Source organism: Ambystoma mexicanum, chromosome 8 (assembly GCF_040938575.1).
Source record: "Ambystoma mexicanum isolate Mex_15411 chromosome 8, UKY_AmexF1_1, whole genome shotgun sequence".
In the NCBI taxonomy this organism is placed as follows: Eukaryota; Metazoa; Chordata; class Amphibia; order Caudata; family Ambystomatidae; genus Ambystoma; species Ambystoma mexicanum.
Genome location: NC_090929.1, coordinates 1,367,615,644 through 1,367,642,256, shown reverse-complemented (window position 1 = coordinate 1,367,642,256; position 26,613 = coordinate 1,367,615,644). Strand labels below are relative to the sequence as shown.

General features: G+C 46.3%; 1 protein-coding gene across 2 annotated transcripts in view; it reads left to right on the top strand.

Moving 5' to 3' along the window:
* The window catches only part of DOCK1 (dedicator of cytokinesis 1), a 2,312,292-nt gene that overhangs the window by 824,694 nt on the left and 1,460,985 nt on the right, over window positions 1–26,613 (top strand). For both annotated transcript variants that reach the window (XM_069611483.1, XM_069611484.1), the window contains exons 26-27: window positions 4,923–5,050; window positions 24,193–24,288. In XM_069611483.1, the coding sequence (XP_069467584.1) occupies window positions 4,923–5,050; window positions 24,193–24,288 (224 nt within the window). The remainder of the gene's footprint in view (window positions 1–4,922; window positions 5,051–24,192; window positions 24,289–26,613) is intronic.

The window sequence follows — 26,613 nt, the reverse complement described above, 5'->3', positions numbered from 1 at the left end:
AAAACAAACGACAACTCAACTACGAACAAGTTACTAACCCACCTGCCACCAATTTACAACAAATTAAAGCAACCAATGGAGCACTGTCTGAAATATCCGACTAAGCGCCTCATGAGAACTCTACTCAAAGCCTGTTTAAATCTTCTACCGACTCAAGAAGTCCTGGCAATTCGGGCCACATCAAAAGAAAAATCCTGCAGACTCTGTGGAGATCCTCAATCCACAGAAACAAACATCTTTTGATGGCTTGCCCTTCAATTGATCACGAAAGAGAGGCCTTTCTCGGCCCTATGTTCAAATCATCATATGTCATCAACAACAATGTCTGGTGGAATCGTTTGGTCACGGGAGCCAAAACTAGATGGCTAATAGCGGCTTCCAAGCTAATAGACATTGCTTTGGAGAAAATTCTGCAAAAAAATTCAGCAATCGAAACCCTCAGTCAACCAGCGGTATGAGCGCACCAGTGTACACAGGAAACGGTAGACTTTTTTTTTCTTTCTCTTCAGTTGATAACAAAGAAAGTTTTCTTCTTCTCTTGTAAAAATCTAATTTTTGATTAAATACAAAAAAAAAAAAATAGTGTTCGGTGGTGATGATCGGCGAAGAAGCAGCAACAGCTTTGCATGGTTTTCTAAGGCAGAATCAATTAGAGTGGTGAATGAGCTCACCTACCCGGGTGTTAATCTCAACACCAGTAGATGTGAAGCACCCTGTATAGCTGCATTGCGCAAAAAAGCAAAAAATCTTGCTGCATAAGGGAAAAGGGAAAATTCTGTTAAAGAGGTTTTGCAATTTCTCCCTATTAACACTCATTTTTTTCTATAGAGCCAAAGTGGTGCCGATTTTGATTTACGGTGCAGAAACCTTGCTTATGTTGACCGAAGATATCTGGTCTCTTCTGGAGGGAATCTTCTGGAAGTCTGTATTGGGTTGACCGAAAAGTACCCCAATTCAGATTGTTAGAAGGGAATTGGCGCTAACATCTTTAAAAACAATTGCCAGATGGAACTCAATCTCCTGCTTTAAAAAATGCCTGGAAGACAACCCAAAGGGAGGTTTTAAAATCCTAAAAAAGGCCATGATAGATCTGAAAGAAATTATCCTCAGAGTGGAGGATATCTGCCAGAAAATAATTGAAGATCTGAATGAAGAAGCTTTACTGTAAAGATTGGATTGACACTCGGGAAGATATACTCCAATATAAAAATCAGGATGAATTTTGGTCTGCCGAGAGAAAGCTCAATGATCCTCCACTATATCTCCAAATTTTTCTTAACTGGTTCTTGTGCCACCAATATCTGAAATTTTGTTTAAATATATGTGTCAAGACAACCTTAAATGGTCAAGAGTCAACTTTTGTTTGTAGCCTTTGTAAGGAACAATGTACTATTCCTCCAATCAAACACCTACTTATGAATTGTTTGGTTCTGAGAACAGAAAGACTTAATACCATGGGAAACACCATTACTAAGCACGGGGGGGGTGAGGTCCTCAGAAAAATGCTGGTGGACTATATTGGTTGAAGGCGAGAAACCTAAAATCATAATTGCACTGACAAAATTACTGTTACTTTTTTCTGCAAAATTAAAAACTTCAGAGTTGCTCTGAAATAATTAAGCGCTATGAAGACATCGGGCCTCATTACGACCCTGGCAGTAGGTAAACCCTTACCGCCTCATTACGAGGTTTGCTCGCGGGATCCGGCGTCCCTAGCAGGTCCCGCAAGTAGACCAGGATGCAAACAACGGGCTCGTCATTAACAGGCTTGTTGTTTGCATCCTCCCCATTCCCACTGAGCCCAATGGGGGCTCGAATGGGAATGGGGATGTCCAGGGTCCGGGTTCCTGCAATGGAGAAATACCGGGCCCTGCAAGGTTGGAATGGCCCGGTATTTCCCCATTCCTGGAACCCGGACCCGGTATCCGGAATGGGGGTAGCCAATGCCGCAAATAGCGGCATGGCTACCTCCAGGGTCGTAATGAGGCCCATTGTCTTATTCCTAAGTAATCCTTAAACAATGATTTTTTGTTTTTATGAAATTATTGTATCTTGTATGTTCTTCTTTTCTTCCTTTTTTGTTTCTGTCTCTGCATTTTATCTTGAATAATGTAACTATGTATCTAGTCCTTTTTTTGATGGATTGTGTTTTAAGCATTTGTATGTATGTTTATATTACAAATGGGCCAAATGTTTTCCAAGAGGAAACCATATAAGCCATTAAAATAAAACACATAAAAATATCATGGGAATTATGATATGTGAGTGTCACCGGCCCTATAAGAGATTAGTTTTCAATTTGAGAGGGACTTTTGACTTCACTTTTACACTCTATTCCTGGAGGTAGTCTACTTCTGGACTCTTGTGATAAACAACTAGCAGAGAGACAAGGAGAGCTTCCAAGGCCATCAGGGTAAACCTTGCCAGGAGAAAAGCAGTTTATCTGGAAAGGCCTCAAACCTTGCATAGGGGTCAGAGACTGGGAAATCTAGAAGCTAGCTGCGCCTGCCATTTGAGGACCCAGAGGAGGACTTGGCGATGGGGACTATCCTTGACCGAAGCCTTTGACCAGATCTGTGCTGTTCTAAGAGGAGCCCTGGTGTTTCCATGGATGCCCCATAACCAAGAACTCCCATGCAAGTAGATTAATCCAAATGCCAACAAAAGTGTGGGGGGAATCTGCCAGCCTTAATCTCTGGGTACTGATACTGGGTAGACCCTTGGCACAGTTTATTAAATTTAACTCAAATGATATTCTCCCATAGAAAACCACCCTCTCCATTTAAATTGAATTGTGTTGGAAGCTGCCAGCTTTAATCCTTTCAATTAAATTTTGGCGGGTGGGGGGTTGAAACTGTGTAGACCCTTAGCATATTTAATTAAAGTTAAATCAATAAATTCCCATATAGAAAAATCACGGGATGAGTGTTCAGAACTAACAGTTAATTCCCAGTGTGTTAGATCCAGTATAGACAATAAGTGCTTGGGTGACTATTTTTCTGAAACCACAGACTTCTGTACAGAAGGGGGTGTCCTTAATCCCAAAAAGAAGTAACCCTAAAACCCTGCCTTTCTAATAAAAAGCCAAAACGATTTTTCCATTTGGTTTATTTCTCAAACGCTGCCTTCCTAAGAAAAAGCAAAAAAACGATTTTCCTACTGTATTCCCACTCCTTGTACCTTGTCTTTACCCTAAAGGGGTCATATCTGCTTGATGCCTGGAGGGTCGGGGTTGCTGGGAGAAAAGGATGTTGTAACAAACTAAGCCATCATTTTGTCTTGTACATGTTTTTATGGGTTCATTTGCAAGAAATCTGATGTAAAGTGATGACTGCCCTTCTCTACGTTTTACCTGTGTGTTGTAGTAACTGAAAGTCCATCATAAATATGTCAGTCAATTGGTGCAAGCAATTTGAAATTGTGATATTGTGTAGTACCACAGCATTGGTGGCTGATGTTGGTGACTGTTCTATTACTCTTTGTAAAAGCATAAATAAAGATATATTCTTACTGTACACCAGGATGGTTCCTATCTCATCGCTGGTAAAGAGGGTATTTGCTAAATGGTTCTATGTAGGTTGGAGGTCTCACTAAAGTTGAACCTGCAAAGCGCTTTTTTGTGTGCCACCTGCATTAGGGGGGACCTCCAAAGTTGAGAGTGACAGCCCAATAAATCGTGACACAATGAATGGCATAATTACGGCATAATTACCTCAGGGCATTTGAGCAAATCCCCCAATTTATGGTAATGTGTAAAAAGCAAAACGGCAGCAGCTATAAATTAAGTGCAATGCAGTTCATTTTCATGCAATCCTGTATTTATCGCTGATTTAAAAATGACCTCAAGGGCCCATGGCATGGCTTCATCTGATGTCCGTTGCAAAAACAATCTAGCTGGGTGGCAGTAAAGAAAACCTCTAGCTTTTAGTAAAGGAATCTGTTGAGCATCACATTTCAGACAAACTAAAACCTAAGGTTTTCTTTGGAACAAAAGAGGCAGACATTAATGGATAATCATCGATGATGCCACTTTGCTAATGTATGTCCAATTGGCAACAAACCAAATCCAAGATGAGCAAGACATTTCCTGTCAACAACTTTCGAGATCTTTGTTAAATCATTCTCGATATTGTGTATTCACTCTTTAGTTTGCTACGCTGCTTGCTCTTTCTAATTCCACACGGACTCTAACCTCGCTCAATGTTGCCCTAATCAATGGGGACATTCCACAAGTCCTTTCCAACGACCTAAAGCATCGTAAACCAAAAAAGCTTGTGATGTTGATTGCTTTTAGTTCCTGATGATTATGCTCAACCCATATTATTTTCTGATAAAAATCCTTGTAACGGATCTGGCCGAACACCACCTATATCATCACTGCACATTTTGAAGCATACTGATTTATGAGCGTCATTTAGATTTTTAGATTCAGAAGATTGGTCTTGCTAATGTTTTTGTGTCTATCCTAGCAGGATAGTAAACGTGGGAGCATGGCTTAGTTTCCAGTTTCCTGGAGAGACACTTGCTGCATGCACGCATCGCCTGATCGCTTCCCATTGCTCCTGAGAATAGGATCAATTACTCGTCACTGACAAAACTTAAGACTGTTTTGGAACTGTGTCCCTCAGCAAAGGATAATGGGCTATGTGATTATTAACTCATTCTGCCGTATGATTACTAATGTCTTTCAGATCAACACTCTTATCTATTATTCATAGGTTTAGTTAAGAGGCAGAGCTCGCTAAACAGATTAAAAAAGGAGAACCATATAAAAATGGCAAAGCAATTATGTTGAATATTAAACACCATCACAGATGACCCATAAAAGAACAGCATCGCAGTAATTGTTATTGTACTAAGCTGTGAAACATTGTCGAACTATCCTGTTTAGGATGCCGCTTAACGCTGTGCTTTCCATGCAGACTGCAGAGAGATTTTGCTGCCGATGATGACAGACCAGCTCAAGTATCATTTGGAAAGACAGGACGAATTAGATGCCTGCTGCCAATTGCTTAGCAACGTCCTGGAAGTGCTTTATCAGAAAGATGTGGTTAGTAATTTACTCGTGTGCGTTCAAACTGGTGCATATTCATATTGAAATATAGAAATGTACATGTATAACGCTTGTAATTAGCTATGTTGCTCAAGCTCCCTTTAACAGGAGACACAATGTTAAGCAAAATGCCTTTTGTTTGTGGATCAGTGTCCCATATGTATGTATATGTGTGTATATATATATATGTGTGTGTATATATATATATTTATTCCTGTTTTTATATTTTTTTATTTTAAGATGCTCAGTGATTTCTTTTTAATGGTGAAATCCTCTACAGAAGAAATATAAGCTATTTCACTGAGTTCTATGCGATTTGAAAACAAACGGTCATATTTATTTTTTTAAACACGCCTTTGTTTAACCAAGTAAAGCTCATAGGAAACACTTGTAATCTTCATTAAGCAATAATGGTGTGTTCTTAGTGCTGTGTCAGGTGATATCAGCTCAGGGTCTAGGTTAGTAATCCTCAGGAAAGCATGGGCCATTAAAACAGGCCGAGGGCCTTATTATCTGGAACCCCACTCAGAATGCGGCATTATTGCTAGCATTCCGGGACAAACGCCCAGGATGCTAAGGCCAATATTTTGTGTAACTGTGCAAAAGAAAATAAACTTCATATGGACTCCATCCATGGAAATGGAGGCCAGGGTTCTGTGTAGAACACTCTTCTGTTTCCAATGCAAAAGAAGTAGGAGCAAGCAAGGAGTGGGGAATCCATGGCAAAGGCCCCAAGAGGCGGGGTCACGGGCACAAGTGAAGTGGGATGCAGGGTATGTCTGTTGTCCAGTCTAGTGGGCAGGAGGCAGGTATGAGTCTGAGCATTTGGGCCGCTGGACTCGGAGGCAGGGTTTGTGCAGTGGCTGGTGCCCATGAGCAGCAAATGGGTAAGCAGAAAATTGAGGCTCGGAGAGGAGATGCCTGCTGCCAGCTTGATTTAACACCAGCTTTGGTCAGCAAATAAAACCTGTGTCCCTGATGGACTGCCACCTGATCCATAAGTGTTGATCCAGATTCACACGTTTATTGTTTGATCAAGCTGATAAAGGTACTGGAATAACTGTGTAAATAAGTGCAATCATAGATCCTCTTATGAATCTTTTTTATCTCTCAAATCATCAGCTATCATGTGCCATCAGTTTGTTTTGATTCGTAAGAGATTATCCTTCTCTTTCAAATTGGCTGTCCATCTCGCAGTGCCATTCCATTTTACGATCATACAAGGAGCTAGTTGGTTTAGGATTACCAAATATGTTCGTACTCTTTGTTGTATGCTAATTGGAACACAATATCACAGTGATAGCACGTCTTCCTTCCTGGCTCACCCCCTGCTTGACCCACAGTTTGATGCAGAGATAGATGCCTTATCTTGAGCAACCCTTCCTAATATCAGATTTTCCCTAAGTATCTGCAATTAGGGTATTTTCCATTTTAGCTGGTACTAAATGTGCTTGACTTATCCTTGTGTTCCAATTACTTTACACACTACATGGTGTGTTATATGGTGTTTGGTATAAGTAATACTTCATCTAATAAATGGTCCCCTTTTTGTCACTCTTTTTACATCACCATGCTTTCCTGGCAATGCAACATGGACTGGTCTGGAGTGCTCTCATCTAACATGTTACTAAAGTTGCACATGGAAGCTAGACTCTGGAGGGTCGAAATGTGCTTTTGAATTGTCTTTTGTTCCTGCACCCTCATACCAAAGTGGTAGCATTTTAGTATTTACTTCGCTTGGGACTCATAATGTTTGTCTAACTTCTTCAAACTGTGGGATAAATTGACCCACTTAGCAGAATTCCCATCCATAACCAAGCTGCACTTCAGCAGAACCAGCAAAATGGCTGTGCTGGCTCCTTTGAGCACCACTGCCTCGCATCAAAACTGTGTTTTGCATCTACAAAAGGATGGCTGCACTGTTTTGACAAACACCATTGGGTAAGTTGGAACAGGGAGAACACTGAGAAAGGCTGCCAGGGTGTGTTCTTGTGTGTACGAAAGGAGCGAAGTGAGAAGCTGTGCTGTTTTGCTGCTAGCACAAAGTTTCCCAGTGAAAAAGGGAAATATTTTACATTTAAAATGATTTCTTCCATGTTTAATGTTCCCGTGTTGTTAAACTGTAAAGCTCTTTGGAATAAAGCGCTATATAAAAAATAAAATAAAATACAAATTAAAATGATGCTGCTCTGATGCTCTTTTCATATGTTCTACATGATATGATATGGCATTTCTAACACGCCTATGCACAAGTGTTTCAAGGCGCGATGAGGCAAGGGAGGGGAAACAGTGGGAAGACAGACAACGATCCTACTAGGCCCGGTGTCATTCAGATCGCACAACTGCATGGGTAGGGAGAAAGGGAAAAGTGCCTGGGGGAAGGGAGAGGGGAAAGTGCAGTGCATGGGATAGAAGATAAATAAGATAAATAAAAGTGGCCAGATGGTGGCAAGTGCAAGGTAAGAGCAGACATAAGTGCTGGTAGGGGGACTGTAGGGATACAGAAAACAGTCCCTAGGTGCGGGGGTTGCCAGGAGGCAGGGCAGGTGTGCAAAAGGCGGGGCCTGGCCCCAAGATCAGAAAGGGTGGTCAGGTAACCAGTGCTGTTTTCAGCCAGGAATTTCAGCAGGGGAGAGAGGCAGAGAAAGCAGAAGCAAAGAGGAAGGTTTTGAGGTGTTTCTGGAACCGGAGATGGATCTCCTCAAGTTTCAGGGAGGCAGGAAGGCTGTTCCAGAGGGAGGCCCCTGCTGAAGAGAGAGATCGACCACCAACTCGTTGCTTGGAGAAGCAACTGGCCCTGAGGGAGTTGAAGGCAGATGAGAGAAGAGCCCAAGAAGGAAAGTATTTGGGAAGAGAGAGTTGGAGGTATTGCGGCCCCAGGCCCCAGAAGGCCTTGTGGACAATGCAGAGGGTTTTGAACTCAATCCTTGCAGCCACTGGGAGCCAGTGCAGAGATTTCAGTCTTGGAAAGATACGATCCCTGAGCTTGAGGCCAATGACACGTCTCACAGTCCTGTTTTGGATAAGTTGCAGAGGGTGGAGAGTAGAGGCAGGCAGCTTTAGATAGAGGCTGTTGCAATAGTCCAGCCTAGAGGGAACCAGGGCTCTGGAGACGTGAGCTTCTGGGGGAAGGAGAGGAAACGAAGAATACATCTGAGGAGGTGCATCTGGTAGTGTGACTTCTTAGAGATGTGAGGAGAGAAGGAGAGTGTAGAGTCGAAGATGACCCCAAGGTTTTTAGCCTTGCAGGTGGGAGCAGGAAGCGGGCCAAGAGATGTCGGCCAGAGAGCTGCAGGGAAGGAGGGAGTGGGTGTGCCGATGAGTAGAATCTCAGTCTTACTGGCATTAAGGCAGAGGTCATTGGTGGCACACCACTCCTGGATAGCAGACACAGTCAGAGATGAGGGATCGAGAGGAGGAGGCCGAGGATAGCCTGAAAATGAGCTGGGTATCATCCGCATAGCACTGAAAATTGGGGCAGAGAGCGGCGATGTGGTGGGCCATGAGTGCCAGGTATTGGTTGAACAGCCAAGGAGAGAGGTTAGATCCCTGGGGGACACCACAGGTAGAGAAAAAGATATCTGAGAGGAAGGACCAAAGTTGGACCTGGGAGGGTCGGTCGGAGAGGAAAGAAGTCAGCCACACCAGAGCCTGTCCAGTGATACCCAGGTTATCACAGAGACGGTTGAGCAGGATGGCATGGTTGACAGTGTCAAAGGCAGAAGAGAGATCCAGCAAGATGAGGACACACAGGGTGTTGGAGTCAAGGTTGGGGGGCAAGTCTTCACGGATGTTCAGGAGAGCAGTTTCCGTGCTTCTTGCAGCCCTGAAGCCAGACTGATGGTCATGAAGACAACCAACAGATTTGGTGTGGAGATTAAGATGGGAGATGGCCAGTTTCTCCAGGACCTTGCCCAGGAAGGGAGTGATGGAGATTGGGCAATAGTTAGCTAGGAAGGAGGGGTCAGCAGAGGGTTTCTTAAGAAGAGGGTGCACAAGGGAGTGCTTCAGGGGGGGATGGGAAGACTTCAGTGGCGAAGGAGTGATTGCAGAAATCAGCCAGGGCAGGAGCCAGGGAATCGATGTGGTCCTTGATAGTTTTGGAGGAACAGGGATGAACCTGTTTCGACGAGACTTTCATAGATAGGACTTGTCGAGAAACCTTGTCTGCAGAGAAAAGGGGAAAGGCAGAGGAGGAGGGGGGGGGTGGATGCAGAAGGGCCAGAGGAAGAGCAGGGAATAGAGGGAGGGAGGGAGGGAGGCGATAGGAGGAGTGTGAGGACAGGATGTCCTGAGTTTTTTAAATGAAGTGAGAAGCCAGTGCCATGCAGTGGGGCTGGGAAGGGACAGGAGAGGTAGAGACTGCGGCAGGATTGGCCAGTTCCTTGCAGATGTAAAGAGTTCAGCCGAGTTGTTAGATGCCGCAGAGATGCAGGCTTGGATATGGGCTCTCTTCTTGGTGAGAACGGAGAGCCGGTATTGCCTTTGCAGAAAGCGGCAGGCCAGTTTGTCAGAGGATGAACATGAAGCACGCCATTTCCTCTCGGCCACCCTGCACTTGTATTTTAGGTGACGAGATCTGAGTCATACCAGGAGTTACACTTGGCTTTGGGCTCAGGCTGATTCTCATGACAGGGGCAAGGATATCAATAGTATCAGATATAGAAGAGTGGAGCGTGGAGAGGGCTGTGTCAGGGTGAGAGTCAGCCAAAGGGGGACGAGGGGGTGAGAAGGTGGCGGCGAAAGCCTCAACTGACACGCGATTTATGGGTCAGATGATCGCGAAGGTGGGTGGCAGTGATGAAGGTGGCTTGGCCTGAGTGGTAGGGGGGGGTGAGGTGGGAGGATAGGAGAAAGTGATCACTCCAGGAGAGAGGAGTGGAGAGAGGGACAGAGAGGGGAAGGTCAGAGGAGATTAGAGCATAGAGTATGCCCTGCAGAATGAGTCAGCCCGGAGGGAAGAATGGTGAGTGAGAGAGAGTCACAGAGGTCACAAAAGTGTCCAGAGGGGGGACAGGAGGCATCCAGGTGGATGTTGAAGTCTCGAAGAAGGAGGAGTTGAGTGGTTGAGGCCAAGAGTGAGGAGGAGAGGTCAGCCCACTTGGAGAGGAAGGAAGAAATCTGACCAGGTGGCCGATAGATAGTAGCCACAGTAAGGGAATGGCTAGAAGCAAGAGAGATCCGGCAGACAAGGCATTCAAAAGAGGAGTAGGTCTGCATAGGAGTGACAGTGGCAGGAATCCACTCAGGGAAGATAAGGGCAACACACCCAATAGCACGGTTGGGCCTGGGCACGGAGAGGATCTTGTAGCCATCAGGTAGGAGTATGTGAAAGCTGGTGACAGAGCTGGTCGTGAACCATGTCTCAGTGAGACCGAGGACATCGAGGTCAAGTTCTTCAAGAAGGCGGCAGATATCAGAGGAATGTTCGACAGCAGGGGCGAGAGTTAAGAGTGGCAATGTGGAGAAGGTTGCCATCCTTGAAGGACTTCCGGTGAGGGGTACAGATCAGAGGTATGCCTTGCAGAGGTGTAGAAGGAGCCTGAGAGGGGGCAGAGAGGCAGGGGGAAGGCAAGGTAGCCGAGGACAGGGCAGGGGGGGACAGCAGGAGAAGAAAGGAAGTTGATCAGGTGCAGGAAGCGTCTATCAAAGAGGTGAAGGATGGCCTGAGGGCCTTCGACCAAGATGGTCCCATTAGAGTAAACATTAATGATGACCTTAGAGGAGTAGAAGGAGACCAAGAGGACATCCCAACAGCTGCCACCATTAATGGGAGAAGAGGAGAAAGGAGCGAGCACAGAGACCATATGAAGGGTCCATAAGTCAGGTGAAGGCACGACAAAGAGGATATTGGTGAGAGTTTCCTTGGAGGAGGCACTGGTGTAGGTGCCAGCGATAGGGAGGCCTGGGTTGGAGACCAGGATGTCCTTTTTAAACTTTTTCCTACCAGATTTAGTGAGGAGAGCAGGATAGTCAATGGAGAAGCAGTTAGAGAAGATTGGAGAGATAGCACCATAGAGTAGGTGGGAGAGGAGGGGGGAGAGGGGAAGACACAGGCAAGAGCAGGCGAACAAGATAGCAAACGGCATTCAAGTTGCGCAGTAGGACAGACTCTCAGGGTTAAAGAGCTCACAGTGCTCAAATATAGAACCGGGGAGAAGTCACCTAAGTTTGAGAATCCTGAAAGGGGAGAAAAAGGGCCTAGTTTTCCACAGCGTAACATTTTTTGAAATACTGGCACAGTGCGTATTAAACAAAATGTGGAGAAGCCACCTAAGTTTGAGAATCCTGAAAAGGGAGAAAAGGGCCTAGTTTTTCACAGCGCAAACATTTTTAAATACTGGTACAGTGCGTATTAAACCACTGGTTGAGAAGCCACCTAAGTTTGAGAATCCTGAAGGGGGAGAAAAGGGCCCAGTTTTTCACAGCGCAACATTTTTTAAATACTGGTACGGTGTATATAACAACAATACGGGAGAAGGCACAACCGAGTTTAGGAGTTTGAAGGAGGGGGTAGGTAGGGAGGCTAGTCGGACTAATCAGTGGAGAGTGACTGGCAACTGGCGTCCCCTGTGGACACCTGCAGACACAAACCGGAGCCGCAGCTGTGGGAGCCACCCTTTGCCTGAGGGGCCCTTTGCCTTGGTGGCTGCCGGGCAGGGGGCTGCCCAGGAGGGTCAGTTAAGAGCAGATGTGCACCCAATAGGGGAAGTGGAAGGGGGGGTGGGCAGGTAGGCAGGAGGGATAGGGGACCAGGAAATGGCTGCAGGGGGGAGGGGAGAAAACGCCCTCGAAGCGCAAAAGCAATAAAAAAAATAAACATTACTCTGCTTTTATCAGTGAGGCCCTGCCATGCCGATCCATATTCAGATGGTGCCCCAGCAGGAGAGAGCATTATTCCTGAATGGCAGGCTGGGTCAGACCAGATCCAGGAAATGAACAGAAGCTTCACTTTCAGCTGCATGGAAAAACACTCGACTTTTGGGCTACAAAATGTCAAAAATCACTGCTTCAAAAGAAACCCTAGCTCTAAGGGCATATGTCAATTACAACGGACATGTGTCTTAAACAGATTGCTGTATAAGTGAAACTAACTAGGGCAAAACAATGTTGGGAAGTCAGAAGGAAGAGAAAACCTTTTGAAATGGTCAGCCCAGCAGACTTCACCATGGGATAAAATGCACTTTTGCAAATAAGGAAAAAATGCCTATTTTAAAAGTGTAATGTTGTAAGAAGTCCCTGTCATGGCCTTGCAATGTAAAGGGGGGTTTGCTGGGAACCATATATGGGATGTTTTTTTTCAATAGGCTTGCTTCGGATTCAGAAAAAAAATAACATAAAATAAAGAATTAAATTTAATGGCTGGACTGTGAAAGCTCCTGAACTGTTTTTTCTGCTGGCTAAACTGAGGCCATCCCCCGAAAGGAGCCACCATACATTTCTGGGACACATGCATGTTAATTGCTACCTTTGAAAACTTTGAATGGACCAAGAGAAAGAAAGATCACACGCTCGTCAGACTTTTGTCTGGGCTTCAGCTTGAGACCATAGATCTGGGACACCTATGTGTGAAGTGGGGACACGGACAATAAACCTTCAATCAAACTGGGAAACCCCCATGGCCACCTCGGCCTGGAATAAAAATGGGCCTAGTTGAAGAACAAAGGACATCCCCAGTTGGCTGAAAATACTATTTAATGAATAGACTTTTAAGGCTGATAATTCTATAACTGGACAGAGCAGTAATGTAAAAGTTGTACAGTTTAAATGTGATTTTCGTGGCTTGTAAACAAGATATTGTGGCCGTCCATAGCAGGTATGGGACGCAAACCCCAGGAAAATATGAATCATGGTAAAAGTACACATGGTGGAATGTTAGAAATTAATAGAAATATGCCCTATGATAATATGCACACACACCTAAAATTGTGGTATTTTGGGTGAAGCAGTTCTCACTAAAATTGCGAAAAACTATTACAAGGATGAAACAATGGCATACAAACTGGGAAGTTGGGCTGCCATGCTCTGTGTGAAATATGTAATCTGCTTATGTAATTGGCAAAAGTGCCACAACTGTACAAATGTGTGATTTGTGTTGAGATTGATTTTTGTCAAAAAGGACTGTGGGAAGGCTTTGCACCTCATAAAAAAACAACTGCATAAACTAAGTCCCCTCCTAGAGGAGGCAACCAACATTGGCTACCCTATCCGGTTCTTGGGGGTAGGTCTAGTTTAGTTCTGCTCAACAATATCCCGGTGAGATCCCCTGCTTTATAAAAGGGGGTGTTAGCTCACAGGGACAGGACACTCTCTCCTGAATTTCCAGCGACTATGTATCCTGACATTCCAGATCCACCTTTGCAAGATTCCAGACTCTACTGCAAGGCCAAAGCATAGCTGATCCTATCCCAGCAAGACCAACTCATAGCTGATCCTATCCCAGCAAGGCCATTGATCCAGAAATTCCACTAAAATCCCAATAACAAAGGGGAAAAGCTGTGGCACCCTTTTGGGAAGCATCCTCTGACCAGACCGGCTTTTTGCCCAATACCTGCATGCCCGCTGTATCCTTGCCATCATCCAGTGACCAGACTTGGCCAGGTGCTGCCTGCTGTATCCTTGCCATCATCCAGTGACCAGACTTGACCAGGTGCTTGCTGTTAGGAGTGTCCACCGCTATCCTGTGACCAGAGCATTGAGTCCTGATCCAGTGTGTGACGCCCGGTTAGAATGCTTCACAACTCTTGCAAAGAACTAGCAGAGAGACAGAGAGAGCTACCTAGGCCTTAAACATTGCAGAGGAGACGGAGATTGGGAAATCTAGAAGTTAGCTTGGCCTCCCATTTGAGAAGCCAGAGCAAGTTTGGGTGCTGGGGACTACCCTTGACTGAAGCTTTTGACCAGATCTGTGCTGTCCTCAGAGGAGCCCTGCTGTTTCCCTGGGTGCTCCATAACCAAGGCCTCCCATGTAAGTTGAGTCCTCTAAATGCCAACATAAGTGTGGGGAGGGAAATCTGCCAGCCTTAATCTCCATCTCGCATAGCGGGTGGGGGTGGAACTGGGGAGACCCATGGCACATTTTATTAAATCCAACTCAAATTAATTCCACTATAGAAAAACACCCTATCAATTTAAATTGAATTTTGTTGGTAACTGCCTGCCTTAATCCTTTGCGTTAAATTGTGGACAGGGAGGAAGCTGTATAGATCCTTAGCGCATTGAATAGAAGTTAAATCAATGAATCCTATATAGAAAATCATGGGATGAGTGTTGTTAGAGTTCGAAACTAACAAAGTTCATTCCCAGTATGTTAGAGGCAACATAGACAATAAAGTACTTCGGTGACTCTACCTTTCTGAAATCCCCGTTTTCGAAGGAACTGTGTCCTCCGATATATTCCACATCTATGACAGTAATCACCACAGCTGTGCTGCTTCGGAAATATTTTCGGCGTCTGCTTCCTGCGTCAATGACGTCGATACGCCCCTTTGAGGACCTCCTCCGACGGCCGACGTCACCAGATGTTATATGTAGGGCACACAACGCCGTAGCCTCAGTTCCGTTTTTTCCGCTAACGTGTTCGCTTCAGAATCTCAGCACGCCTCGGTTCTTCTCCTGTTGAATCGGTTAATCGAACTTGGTTTTTTGTGAAATATGTCTTTGCCTTCTACTACCCTTCGGTCGGGTTTCAAGAAGTGCCGGGACTGTGGTTCCAAGATGTCGCTTACGGACCCGCACAACGTCTGCCTGTGGTGCCTCGGAAAGAGCCACGCTACCCATGACTGCCAGTCTTTGACGTCAAAGGCCTTGCGGGAGCGGACAAAGTTATCTGTAGGTAGGGTTTCCAAACCCCATAAGTTAAAATCCACAGGGCTTTCGACCGATGATTCGAGGGGCGACTCTCTGCGTCGGCGTAAATCCAGGGGTTCTCAGTCCCGGAGTGGTTCCCGCCATTCCTCTGCCTCTTCTAGGCACTCGCAGCGACACCTGAGGACACCACCAGACAGTGGGCAGTTTGTCCCAACAAGCATTAATCTCTGGCGGAATGGGACGTATTTCGTAAGGAGATGGCGATTTTCAAATCGCAGGGCTCCGTTCCGTCCGTGCCTTTGAGAGAAGCCGGCAAGGAACGCGCTAGGCCACGGCTCGCACGCCTTCGGGCTTGGGTGGTCGGTGCGATCATCTGGAGCCGTTGAGGTTCCGATCGGACAAGGTAGATCGCTCTAGCCATGCCCGCTCCAGGTCCCGGTCCTCGACGCCCTCGAGACCGTTGGAGCCTGTGAGGCCTTCGTAGAAGGCATCGACGCCATCAGCACCATGTCTGTCGAGGGACTCTCTCGAGGCTCCGCCTGCGAGGAAGTCATTGACGCTATTGGCGCCGAGGCCGCCGAAGGACACGCTCGGGGCTCCGGCCTCAAAGCCGTTGTCGAAGTCATCGGTGCCTCGCTCGATGTTGATGCCAATTCCGTCGACGCCCTCAACGCCTTTTGTGGAGGCTTTGCCGGAGGTACCCCGCAGGACGGTGGAAACTCTGAGGAAGGCCATGAGTAAATCAGTGATGCTTCTGTTTGAGCCTTTTTCTGTGCCCTCATCCAGGGATTTCTTCCAGCCTTTGCATTATATCTCAAAGGTGGATGAAGTGTCAGATGTGGAGGGGTTTGTTCCTCCTGAGGTTCCTGATAACCTGTTATAAGGTCATAGCCAGATGGAAGACCTGCCTCAATCCTTACATGACGCCAGTGATCTGGACACCTCTCTGGAGGTTGAGTTTGGCAGGCCTGAGCCTGGTACACACACTGAGTCGTCGTACAAGCGTCTCATGTCGAGGGTGACAGAGTACTTGGAGTGGTCAGCTCCATCTGTGGATTTTCTGCAGGATGACCTGACAGATATTTTGGACCAAGGTCCACCCACTGACCCGGTGCTGCCATTTCATATGCCCTTAGAAAGAAGGGTGGCGGCGGCTTGGACTTCTCTGCAGAGTCTTGCGGCAGTGAATAAGTCGCTACCAAAAAAATACCGTCCAGCCAGTGGCGACCCCTGCTACTTGTCTATGCACCCTACTCCAGAGTTTGGTGGTGCAGGCGGCTACGGCCCCAGCAAAGCAGGCTGCATACCCTGCTTCTCCTATATTGCACCGAAACTCTAGAACTCACTCCCTGCCACCCTTAGAGCTGAAACTTCCATCTATGTCTTCCGCAACAACCTCAAGGCCACTCTCCTCAACTAGCAAGTGGAGGACTGCCTCCTCCACTTCTGCCATGTATATTGTAATATAACACAAATGTAATATAACTATACTGCAACCTGTATATATATTGCTAATGACCATGTAACTAAGTAACTAAGCTTTGTACTGTAACAAGTGCCATGATGTCCTCTGGCTGTTGTGCGCTATATAAATATGAAAAAAACAAACAAACCATCCCGCCGGATAGGGACGACGAGCGCTTTGACGGTTGGGCAAAGAAAGGATTTTGTGGGTATGGCTTTGAAGGCAGCCAACTCTGTTTGTGCCCTGGCAAGATTCACTTCCACTCTGTGGAATTGTGTATCTTTGGTGGCTGAACATATTCCCGAAGAGGAGGTACTGGATGGTTTTCATGCCCTTGTTCAGGATGGCAAGGATGCGTTGTGTGAATCCGTTCAGTCGGGTCTGGACGTGGCAGACTGTGTCAGCCGGTCCATGACGGCGATCACTGTGATGCGCAGGTTTGCGTGGTTGAGGAAGTCTGGGTTTGCTCCTGATGTGCAGTCCCGGCTTCTGAACATGCCCTTGATGGTGACCATCTTTTTGGCAGCGAGGCTGACGAGAGCCTTGAGAGGTTGTAGACCTTCAAATCTGCAGCAAAGTCATTGAGCGCTGCAGTCCGTCAACCTCCGCCTTTTTGTCCTAGGGGACAGCAATGGAGGGGAGGTTCCTTTCGATACTACTCTTCCTTTGGTAGATCGAGGCGAGCTGCCAGTCAAAGGGGCCAACGTAGGAGTATCAGAGGTAGAAAACAAGGTACTCGAGGTGCCAAAGCCGCTCGGGCAGTTGCTTCTTTTCCCTCAGGCACTGCCGCAGCCGCTTCAGCTCAGTCATGAGGCCATGCCCCATGGTACGCCGGTGGGGGGGAAGGCTGGCGCAGAATCTTGTAGAATGGTGTGCCATTACTTCAGATGTGTGGGTTCTGGAGATCATAGCCCATGGCTTCTGTCTTCCTTTCCGGCAGAGGCCTCACGACAATCCACTGGGGATGCTCTTTGAAGAGTCAGGATCTGCTCCTTGCGCAGGAAATCAAATCCCTGCTGGAGAAAGGCGCCGTAGAACTGGTGTCTGTAGCGGAGAGGAACAAGGGATGGTATTCCTCCTATTTTTTGATTCCGAAAAAAGAAGGGGGATTGAGACCCATAATGGACTTGCATGGTTTGAACAACTCCTCAGTAAAGACAAGTTCAAGATGATTACTCTCTCAGGTCCTCCAGGCCCTTCAACTTCAGGACTGGTCGGTGTCGCTCGACCTCAAGGATGCTTACTTTCATGTGCCGATTTATCCCAAGCACAGGAGGTACCTGAGGTTCGCGGTTGGCGACTCGCATTTTCAGTTTTGGGTCATGCCGTTCGGATTGACCTCCGCCCGAGGGTCTTCACCAAGCTAATGGTGGTGGTGGTGGTGGCAGCGTATCTCAGGAAAGGGGGGATTCATATCTACCCCTACCTGGACGATTGGTTGATCAGGGCGCACTCTCCCGAGCAAGCCCTGGATCATCTGTCGGTCACCTGCCACTCCCTTCACAAGCTGGGTTTCTCCCTCAATTTAAAGAAGTCTCATTTGACACCTACCCAGCGGCTCCAGTACATCGGAGCAGTGGTCAACACATCCCTGGGGCAGAGTTTGCCTCCCCAGGTGAGGGCTCATCACATTTTGCAGGTGGTGGACAAGTTTCAACATGCCCAGAGTCTCCCGGCGTTCGAGTTCTTGAGGTTACTCAGCCTCATGGCATCCTGCATTCTACTGGTGCCAGAGGCCAGGCTGCGGATGGGATCTCTGCAGTGGGTTTTCAAGATGCAGTGGTCGCAGTCCTCCGGCAGGATGTCAGATCCCATTCAGGTGCTGCCCTCCAATTTGGGCTCCATTTTGGTTACCCTGGCCGGAAGTAATGATCGTGACGGATGCATCCCTCACGGGATGGGGAGCTCATGCCAACGAGTTGACAGTCAGCGGTCGTTGGTCTCTGTCGGAGTCCAGACTCCATAACAATCTGTTGGAGCTGAGGGCAGTCAGGCTAGCCCTGAAGGCTTTTCTGCCATCTGTGCGGGGGTGGAGGGGGAGAATGTCCTGATTCTGACGGACAATACAGTGGCCATGCACTACCTCAACAAAAAGGGGGGGGGCAGGGTCTCTCCCACTGTGCAGAGAGGCGATGCAGCTCTGGTTCTGGGCCATGCAGCAGGAAACTTCGATCTTGGCAGTTCATCTGGCCGGAGATGAAAATGAGGCGACGGACTCTCTGAGCAGGCAGAGCATGGTCTCTCACGAGTGGGAGCTGGCTAAGGAAGTTCTCTTGGATATCTTCACCGTTTGGGGGACCCCACAAGTGGAGCACTTCACCACCAGTGTCAACCGGAAGTGCGAAAGATTCTGCTCGCAAGGAATTTCCTCCAAGAGGAGCCTTAGGGGACGCGTTCATAGTGGAGTGGTCCTTCCCACTGCTGTATGCGTTTCCTCCAGTCCCCGTCATTCCGCAAGTGTTGCAGAGGTTGCGGTGGTTCGGTTCCCGAATGATCCTCATTGCTCCGGCATGGGCCAGAAGAGCGTGGTACCCAGACCTTCTCGACATGTCCAGCTGCCCTCCACGCCGTCCTCCCTACCGGGACGATCCCCTCTCACGGGAGGGGGGTCGGGTTCTCCATCCAGAGGTCAAGTCTCTCCGCCTTCATGCTTGGTATCTGAAAGTTTGAGGCATAAGGATAGGGTCCTCCCTGAACACGTGTTGGAGGTGTTGCGTTCGGCCAGAAAGCCTGCAACAAACTCCCTGTACCGTTGCTGTTGGAGAAAGTTCTGCGACTGGTGCAGGGTAAAGAATGTGGATCCATTTTCATGTGCCATTCCTGTGGTTCTGTCTTTTTTGCTTTCGTTAGCCCACAAGGCCCTGCAAGTGGGTACCATTAAGGATTACCTGGCGGCGCTGTCATATTTAAGCTCTCGTCGGAAGAGTATTCTTATTTTAAGATTCCTTTGATTTCTCAGTTTCTAAAAGGGCTAACTAATGTGCTTCCACCGTCACCTTTCCAGGTCCCGGGATGGGATTTGAACTTAGTTCTAAAGTTCCAATGGGAGGTCCGTTTGAGCCCTTACATTCTTGTCCATTGAGAATGTTGTCTTTTAATACTGTATTTTTAGTTGCGGTTATTTCCGCTCGCAGCGTGAGTGAGTTGCAGGCACTTTCCGCCAAACCACCTTTCATGGCGTTCCATAAGGACAGGGTTGTCCTTAGGGTTCTTCCTTCTTTTCTTCTGAATGTTGTGTCGGAATTTCATTTGAAAAAACAAAGAGGTGATGGCTGGAAGGTTTAGACTTAATCTTAACCACTGGCAGTGCTCTGGGCAACCCTCCAGACCACCGTTCTTCGCCTGCCAAGCCATTACAGAAGGGAAAGACCATATGCAAATCAGGCTTGGCCCCACCCCAATAGGGGCAGTCCAGCCCGAACTGCTAGGCCACATCCCTTCTGCACGAGACCAAAAGCATCCCCAAACATGTTTCGCCCTTGTTGGGGCTCATCAGTGAGGAGTAGCTTGGGTCTCTAGGCCCAGCAGGCACGGGACCCACGTCTGGAATTTCATTTGAGCCAGAAAGTAATTCTTCTGGCGTTTTATCCTCCTCCACATCCTGGTAAGGAAGAGGAGAGGCTCCATAGGTTGGATCCTAGGAGAGCTTTAAGTTTCTACATCTCACGGATTTCCCGGGTAGGAGTGGACGATCAGCTCTTTGTTGTATACGCTGGAAGGTGTTTAGGTCAAGCTGTTTCTAAGCAGACCTTGTCCCTTTGGATCATCTTGACAATCTCTGAATGCTATCGTCTCGCGGGTAAGGACCCTCTGGTAGGCTTACGGGCCCATTCTACTAGGGGTGTGGCTGCCTCTACTGCTTCTGCTCTGTTTCCATTCGTAAGATATGTGAAGCAGCCACATGGGCCTCTGTCAATACTTTTGTAAGACACTACTCCCTGGATTCTATCCATGGGCAAGATTTAGCCTTTGGTAAGGCGGTCCTCTATTCTGCAATTTGATTGGGCATTCTAAAATTATAAATTATTTTCCCACCTCCATATGTTGGTACTCCTTTGGGAGTCTGTCATAGATGTGGAATATGTCAGAGGACACAATTGCTTCGAAGAACAAGTTACTTTTTTACCTGGTAACGTACTTTCGATGGGATGTTCCTCCGACGTATTCTACATCACACCCTCCCAGCCTTCAAGGCTTTCTGTAGTCATACTGGCAGAAGATTGGTGCCACACGTTCTGGGAAAAAACTCCAACTGAGGCTATGGGCGTCGTGCGTCCTACATATAACATCCGGTGACGCAGGACGCAGACACCGAAAACTTTCCGAAGCAGCACAGCTGTAGTGATTACTGTCATAGATGTGGAATACGTCGGAGGAACATCCCATCGAAACAACTTTACCAGGTAAGAAAGTAACTTGTTCTTTTGTACTGGAGTGGGGTGTTCATAATCACAAAATAAGAACCCTCAAGCACTGCCATTCAAGTGAATGCAAAGTGTGCAAAACGAAATTTCCCATTTATTTACTTGCATCCCAAAACGATTTTCCCAAAGCACTGCATTTCATGCAAATGAAGCCCAAAACGATTTTCCAATGAGTCCCTTTCCATGACTTTGCCTTTCAATTAAAAAACCCCAAGTGATTTTTTTTATTGTCTATTTGTCAAACTCTGCCTTTTATTAAAAAGGCAAACAATGTTGCTACTGTATTCCCACTCCCTATACCTTGCCTTCAAATTAAGGGGTCCTAGTGTATTGTCTTCATGATGTTACTTTACTCTGGTCTGATTTCACATATAGCTCCTCTGTCCAGTGGTGTATGCAGACATCCTTCCACCACATCAGTGTGAGGGTACATTTGATACAGTTGTCTGAGTGACGTGTCTAGTATTGTCTATGCAGTATTGGGAAGATACCTGGTGTCACAAAAAGTGCTCTTACTTTTCTTACAGTATGACGGAGGTGAGGGGGCGGGCACTAGAGATGACGCATACATCTGCCTCTCTACACCTTGCCGGTAGTTTTCCTCTCAAGACGATTGAATTTCCTCTTTCAAACAATCATAATCTCCTTAATGAGGGATGTGATTCAAATCCCTCATTGGGCCTGATTCAAATAACAATAAGTTGGGGACACAGCTCTAGAAAACCACAGCTAAAATGATGGTGGTCTCCCTCTCACTGTGCTTAGAGAGGCATCAGCTTCACCTCACTGATGATCCCCAACAAGGGTGAAACACGTGTATGGGGTTGCTGGTGGTACTCTTGTTCAGGTTGGAATTGCCATTGCATTTCGGTGCTGGACTGCCCCTGGGCAGGACAAAGACTGATATGCAAATGGATATTTCCCATCTGTGAAAGGCACAGTGAGAAAAAGCAGTGGCTGCGAACTCTCAAGTGGTTAATAACCACTGAACAGGTTATCAGGCCTTGTTCTGTCGAGAGAGGGGCGCCCGCTACCTTTGCAAACTAAATTTCAAGGAACCTGGGATTGGTAACCCTAGGTCTCCTGGGGGCAACCAGACGTGGTCTCCCTCTCACTGTGCTTAGAGAGGCATCAGCTTCACCTCACTGATGATCCCCAACAAGGGTGAAACACGTGTATGGGGTTGCTGGTGGTACTCTTGTTCAGGTAGGAATTGCCATTGCATTTCGGTGCTGGACTGCCCCTGGGCAGGACAAAGACTGATATGCAAATGTATATTTCCCATCTGTGAAAGGCACAGTGAGTAAAAGCAGTGGCTGCGAACTCTCAAGTGGTTAATAACCACTGAACAGGTTATCAGGCCTTGTTCTGTCGAGAGAGGGGCGCCCGCTACCTTTGCAAACTAAATTTCAAGGAACCTGGGATTGGTAACCCTAGGTCTCCTGGGGGCAACCAGACGTGGTCTCCCTCTCACTGTGCTTAGAGAGGCATCAGCTTCACCTCACTGATGATCCCCCAACAAGGGTGAAACACGTGTATGGGGTTGCTGGTGGTACTCTTGTTCAGGTAGGAATTGCCATTGCATTTTGGTGCTGGACTGCCCCTGGGCAGGACAAAGACTGATATGCAAATGGATATTTCCCATCTGTGAAAGGCACAGTGAGTAAAAGCAGTGGCTGCGAACTCTCAAGTGGTTAATAACCACTGAACAGGTTATCAGGCCTTGTTCTGTCGAGAGAGGGGCGCCCGCTACCTTTGCAAACTAAATTTCAAGGAACCTGGGATTGGTAACCCTAGGTCTCCTGGGGGCAACCAGACGTGGTCTCCCTCTCACTGTGCTTAGAGAGGCATCAGCTTCACCTCACTGATGATCCCCAACAAGGGTGAAACACCTGTATGGGGTTGCTGGTGGTACTCTTGTTCAGGTTGGAATTGCCATTGCATTTCGGTGCTGGACTGCCCCTGGGCAGGACAAAGACTGATATGCAAATGGATATTTCCCATCTGTGAAAGGCACAGTGAGTAAAAGCAGTGGCTGCAAACTCTCAAGTGGTTAATAACCACTGAACAGGTTATCAGGCCTTGTTCTGTCGAGAGAGGGGTGCCCGCTACCTTTGCAAACTAAATTTCAAGGAACCTGGGATTGGTAACCCTAGGTCTCCTGGGGGCAACCAGACGTGGTCTCCCTCTCACTGTGCTTAGAGAGGCATCAGCTTCACCTCACTGATGATCCCCAACAAGGGTGAAACACGTGTATGGGGTTGCTGGTGGTACTCTTGTTCAGGTTGGAATTGCCATTGCATTTCGGTGCTGGACTGCCCCTGGGCAGGACAAAGACTGATATGCAAATGGATATTTCCCATCTGTGAAAGGCACAGTGAGTAAAAGCAGTGGCTGCGAACTCTCAAGTGGTTAATAACCACTGAACAGGTTATCAGGCCTTGTTCTGTCGAGAGAGGGGCGCCCGCTACCTTTGCAAACTAAATTTCAAGGAACCTGGGATTGGTAACCCTAGGTCTCCTGGGGGCAACCAGACGTGGTCTCCCTCTCACTGTGCTTAGAGAGGCATCAGCTTCACCTCACTGATGATCCCCAACAAGGGTGAAACACTTGTATGGGGTTGCTGGTGGTACTCTTGTTCAGGTTGGAATTGCCATTGCATTTCGGTGCTGGACTGCCCCTGGGCAGGACAAAGACTGATATGCAAATGGATATTTCCCATCTGTGAAAGGCACAGTGAGTAAAAGCAGTGGCTGCGAACTCTCAAGTGGTTAATAACCACTGAACAGGTTATCAAGTCTGTTCTTGCGAGAGAGGGGCGCCCGCTACCTTTGCAAACCACAGCTAAAATGATGTTTAAAACATTGCATCACATAATAGACCATCTCTTCTTGATTTATTTGAAAATTTGTTTTATTTAAAAACTATATGATTTAGTCCAAACTTTCTTCGGTTTTTGCTCGACAGATGTGCCAGTCTGTAATGTCCCACTTCTACACACCAATGGCCCTTTGCACGCTTGTATTTGCCCTCCTCACTCACTTGGTCCCCCTAACATAATGACTTATACCACATGCACATGTAGGGCAGCCTTTTACGACAATGCTTCCTCTGTATGGCTACAGTGGTAAAGTGATTCTGGTACTATAGCCATTAACTAAACAAATACAAGAATCCAAATTTGCCCTTTTGTGCATTTTCTTTTGTCGTCGTCTTGTAATAAATGCTGGTGTTGCTCTTCCACGAATTCTGGGCCCTACTGTTTTTAGCCAAATGGTTATGCATAACTAGGGGGGATTCCGTTGAACTGCGTCATTGACGCAGATAATTCTTCATCCAGATAAGACTTGAAAGTTAAACGGTTGGGATTAATAAATTGATTTGGTGGCAGCCAGAAACGATTGTTTAATATGGTCATGTTTCCTTTCCTTTATCCCCAGGGGCCAACGCAGCGGCATGTTCAAATAATCATGGAGAAGCTGTTGAGGACAGTGAATAGAACAGTAATTTCCATGGGGCGAGATTCAGAACTCATTGTAAGTGATGGCAACTTTGCCATAGACTAACTCTTTGGGTCGGTGGTGTGACTCGTGTGCTCTTCCACACCATAATTATTATTCTGTGCGATCATTTGTTGGCTAATGCTCTATGCACACGTGTGAATGCTCCCTTCTCAGCATGCACTATATTCAATCACAGACCATAGTGACATTTCTAGATTTAGAAATAGGCAGCTAGATTCCCTGTCAAGGAGTTCGCTGTAGGCTGTCAACTGTAATTAATAAAAGGTTCTTCATGTACCTTCAAATAACGCATGTGTGCGAAACATGAATTGCGAGAGTAGTTTATTTTTCTGCACCAACATGAAGGGGAATTTCCGATCACACAGGGATAGAACCACTGCTGATATTGTGCAACTTTCAATGGAAGAATCCAGTAGAACATGTAGCGCTCAACAGAGATAACATCCCTTCCACAAAATGAAAGTGCCATCTGTTTTGATAGTAAAATAGTTCAAGCCATCAATTATTTTTCCTCATCCTGTTCTCATTAGTTTGATAGCACAGAAAATGAGTGAATATTCATGTGTTCCTTAGACATACGAATCAGACATTGATATAATTGCCTGCGCATTAAACACCATGATGCAGGCATTGTTTTGATATAATGTAGGATCACTGAAAAATGGATTTAAAGGGCTAGACCTATCATGAAAGTGATTTGCTTACGTCTGGGTTTAAATGTCCTCATTATAAAATCAAATGAAAACAGCTAAAAATAACTGCTCCTGGTCTACGACTTCACTATATATTTTAATAAAAAATTACATCAATTTTTAATACATCAGATTTTTGGAAACTGCGCATAACCCAAGCATTTAATAGCCTGAAAAGTAAAATAATAATCCCTTGAGGATGCAAGAAAAACAAACAGCAAATGAAAAGACGCTTTATGTATATGATAATTAATTTTTGAGAAATCTGCACACAGGATGGCCCTACAGCAACTTAACCCTCCCAACTCCAGCTGAACTGACCAACTTTGCAAACCTGCAGCTCTTGGACTGGAAGCCCTCACAATGGCAGCACTCTGATTAGTAGAGCAGGCTCATGCTTCATTCGTTCGGGCTATTAGGTGGCACTGAAAGTGCTACCTTTGACAAAACTATTGCCATTAAAATAAGAGCTTCAAATATAGGCTTTGAATGAGGGTCTGTGATGCTTTTCCAATGCAGATGACATTTGAAGAGAGATAAACAGTTGTTAGGTTATTGAATCCCTCCCGTACCCTAGCCGTTCTAATCCCTATGGCTAATCCCACCCATTCCTGCCCAACTCTGAACTCTTCAGCTCTTTGTGCTCTTCCATGGAGGCAGCCATTTTGGATGACTTTCTCTAAGGAAGCTCTCTGGAAAAAAGCTGAAAGTAGCAGCCATCTTTGAATAGGAAAGATACCATGCATCTTCCAAATAAAAAGATACATTGAATCATGGGAGTATATTGTTCCTTTTTTAAATAACTAAATTAATGTACAATACTTTTGACAGCAGTAATTATTTGTCCTTTCTGCATTTAATTTCCTTGTTATTTGTAATATAGCTAGGGCTGTTGGTTATCCTTTTTAAATCAGTTTTAATATGTCTCAATGTCTTGCAGCACAAAATCGGCATTGTTGTGATACATGTCATGTAGTGCTGAAACCCTTACTGGCTAAATGATTGCCTCTGTTAGCTGAGAAGGGTCATGCAGATGTTTGCCCCGCGTGGTCCTGCAATCCGACAGGTTGTGCCCGGCTTCACACACAAATTGTCTGGCTCACCCCACCTCTATTTTCGTACTTCAATGCATTCCCTTCCTGTTGTTTTCCTTCCCCACCGCTTTTAAACCAACTGTAAAGTGTTCAAATAAGAAACTTGCAATAAGACATGAAACCCCACAGTGATCACATTGAGAGGATCTCAGGGTCTTTAACTGTCCTCTGTGTGTTCGTGGGATTTTGCCCACATTCAGGATTTCTAGCTCCCCGCTGCTGGAATGCAATGCGCTGTCGACAACGCGGCGCATGCCAGCAGCGTGGAGCTAGAAATCCAAAGTGTGAGAAAAATTCCACAAACACACAGAGAACAGTGCTCATAGATTTCCGTCTGTGTTTGCAAGATTTTATACACATCACATTGTAAACTGAAATGACAAATATATAAATATTTATGTGAACCAAAAATAGTATGACAGTAACTTTGTTTTCCCTATTTGGAATGGAAGAATACAAGTATATGAATGCAGAATGATGTCCACCTAAGCAAAATCTTCTGTGCGTTATGCAGCTTTTGAGTCAAGTCATAAAGACACAAAAGCAAAACT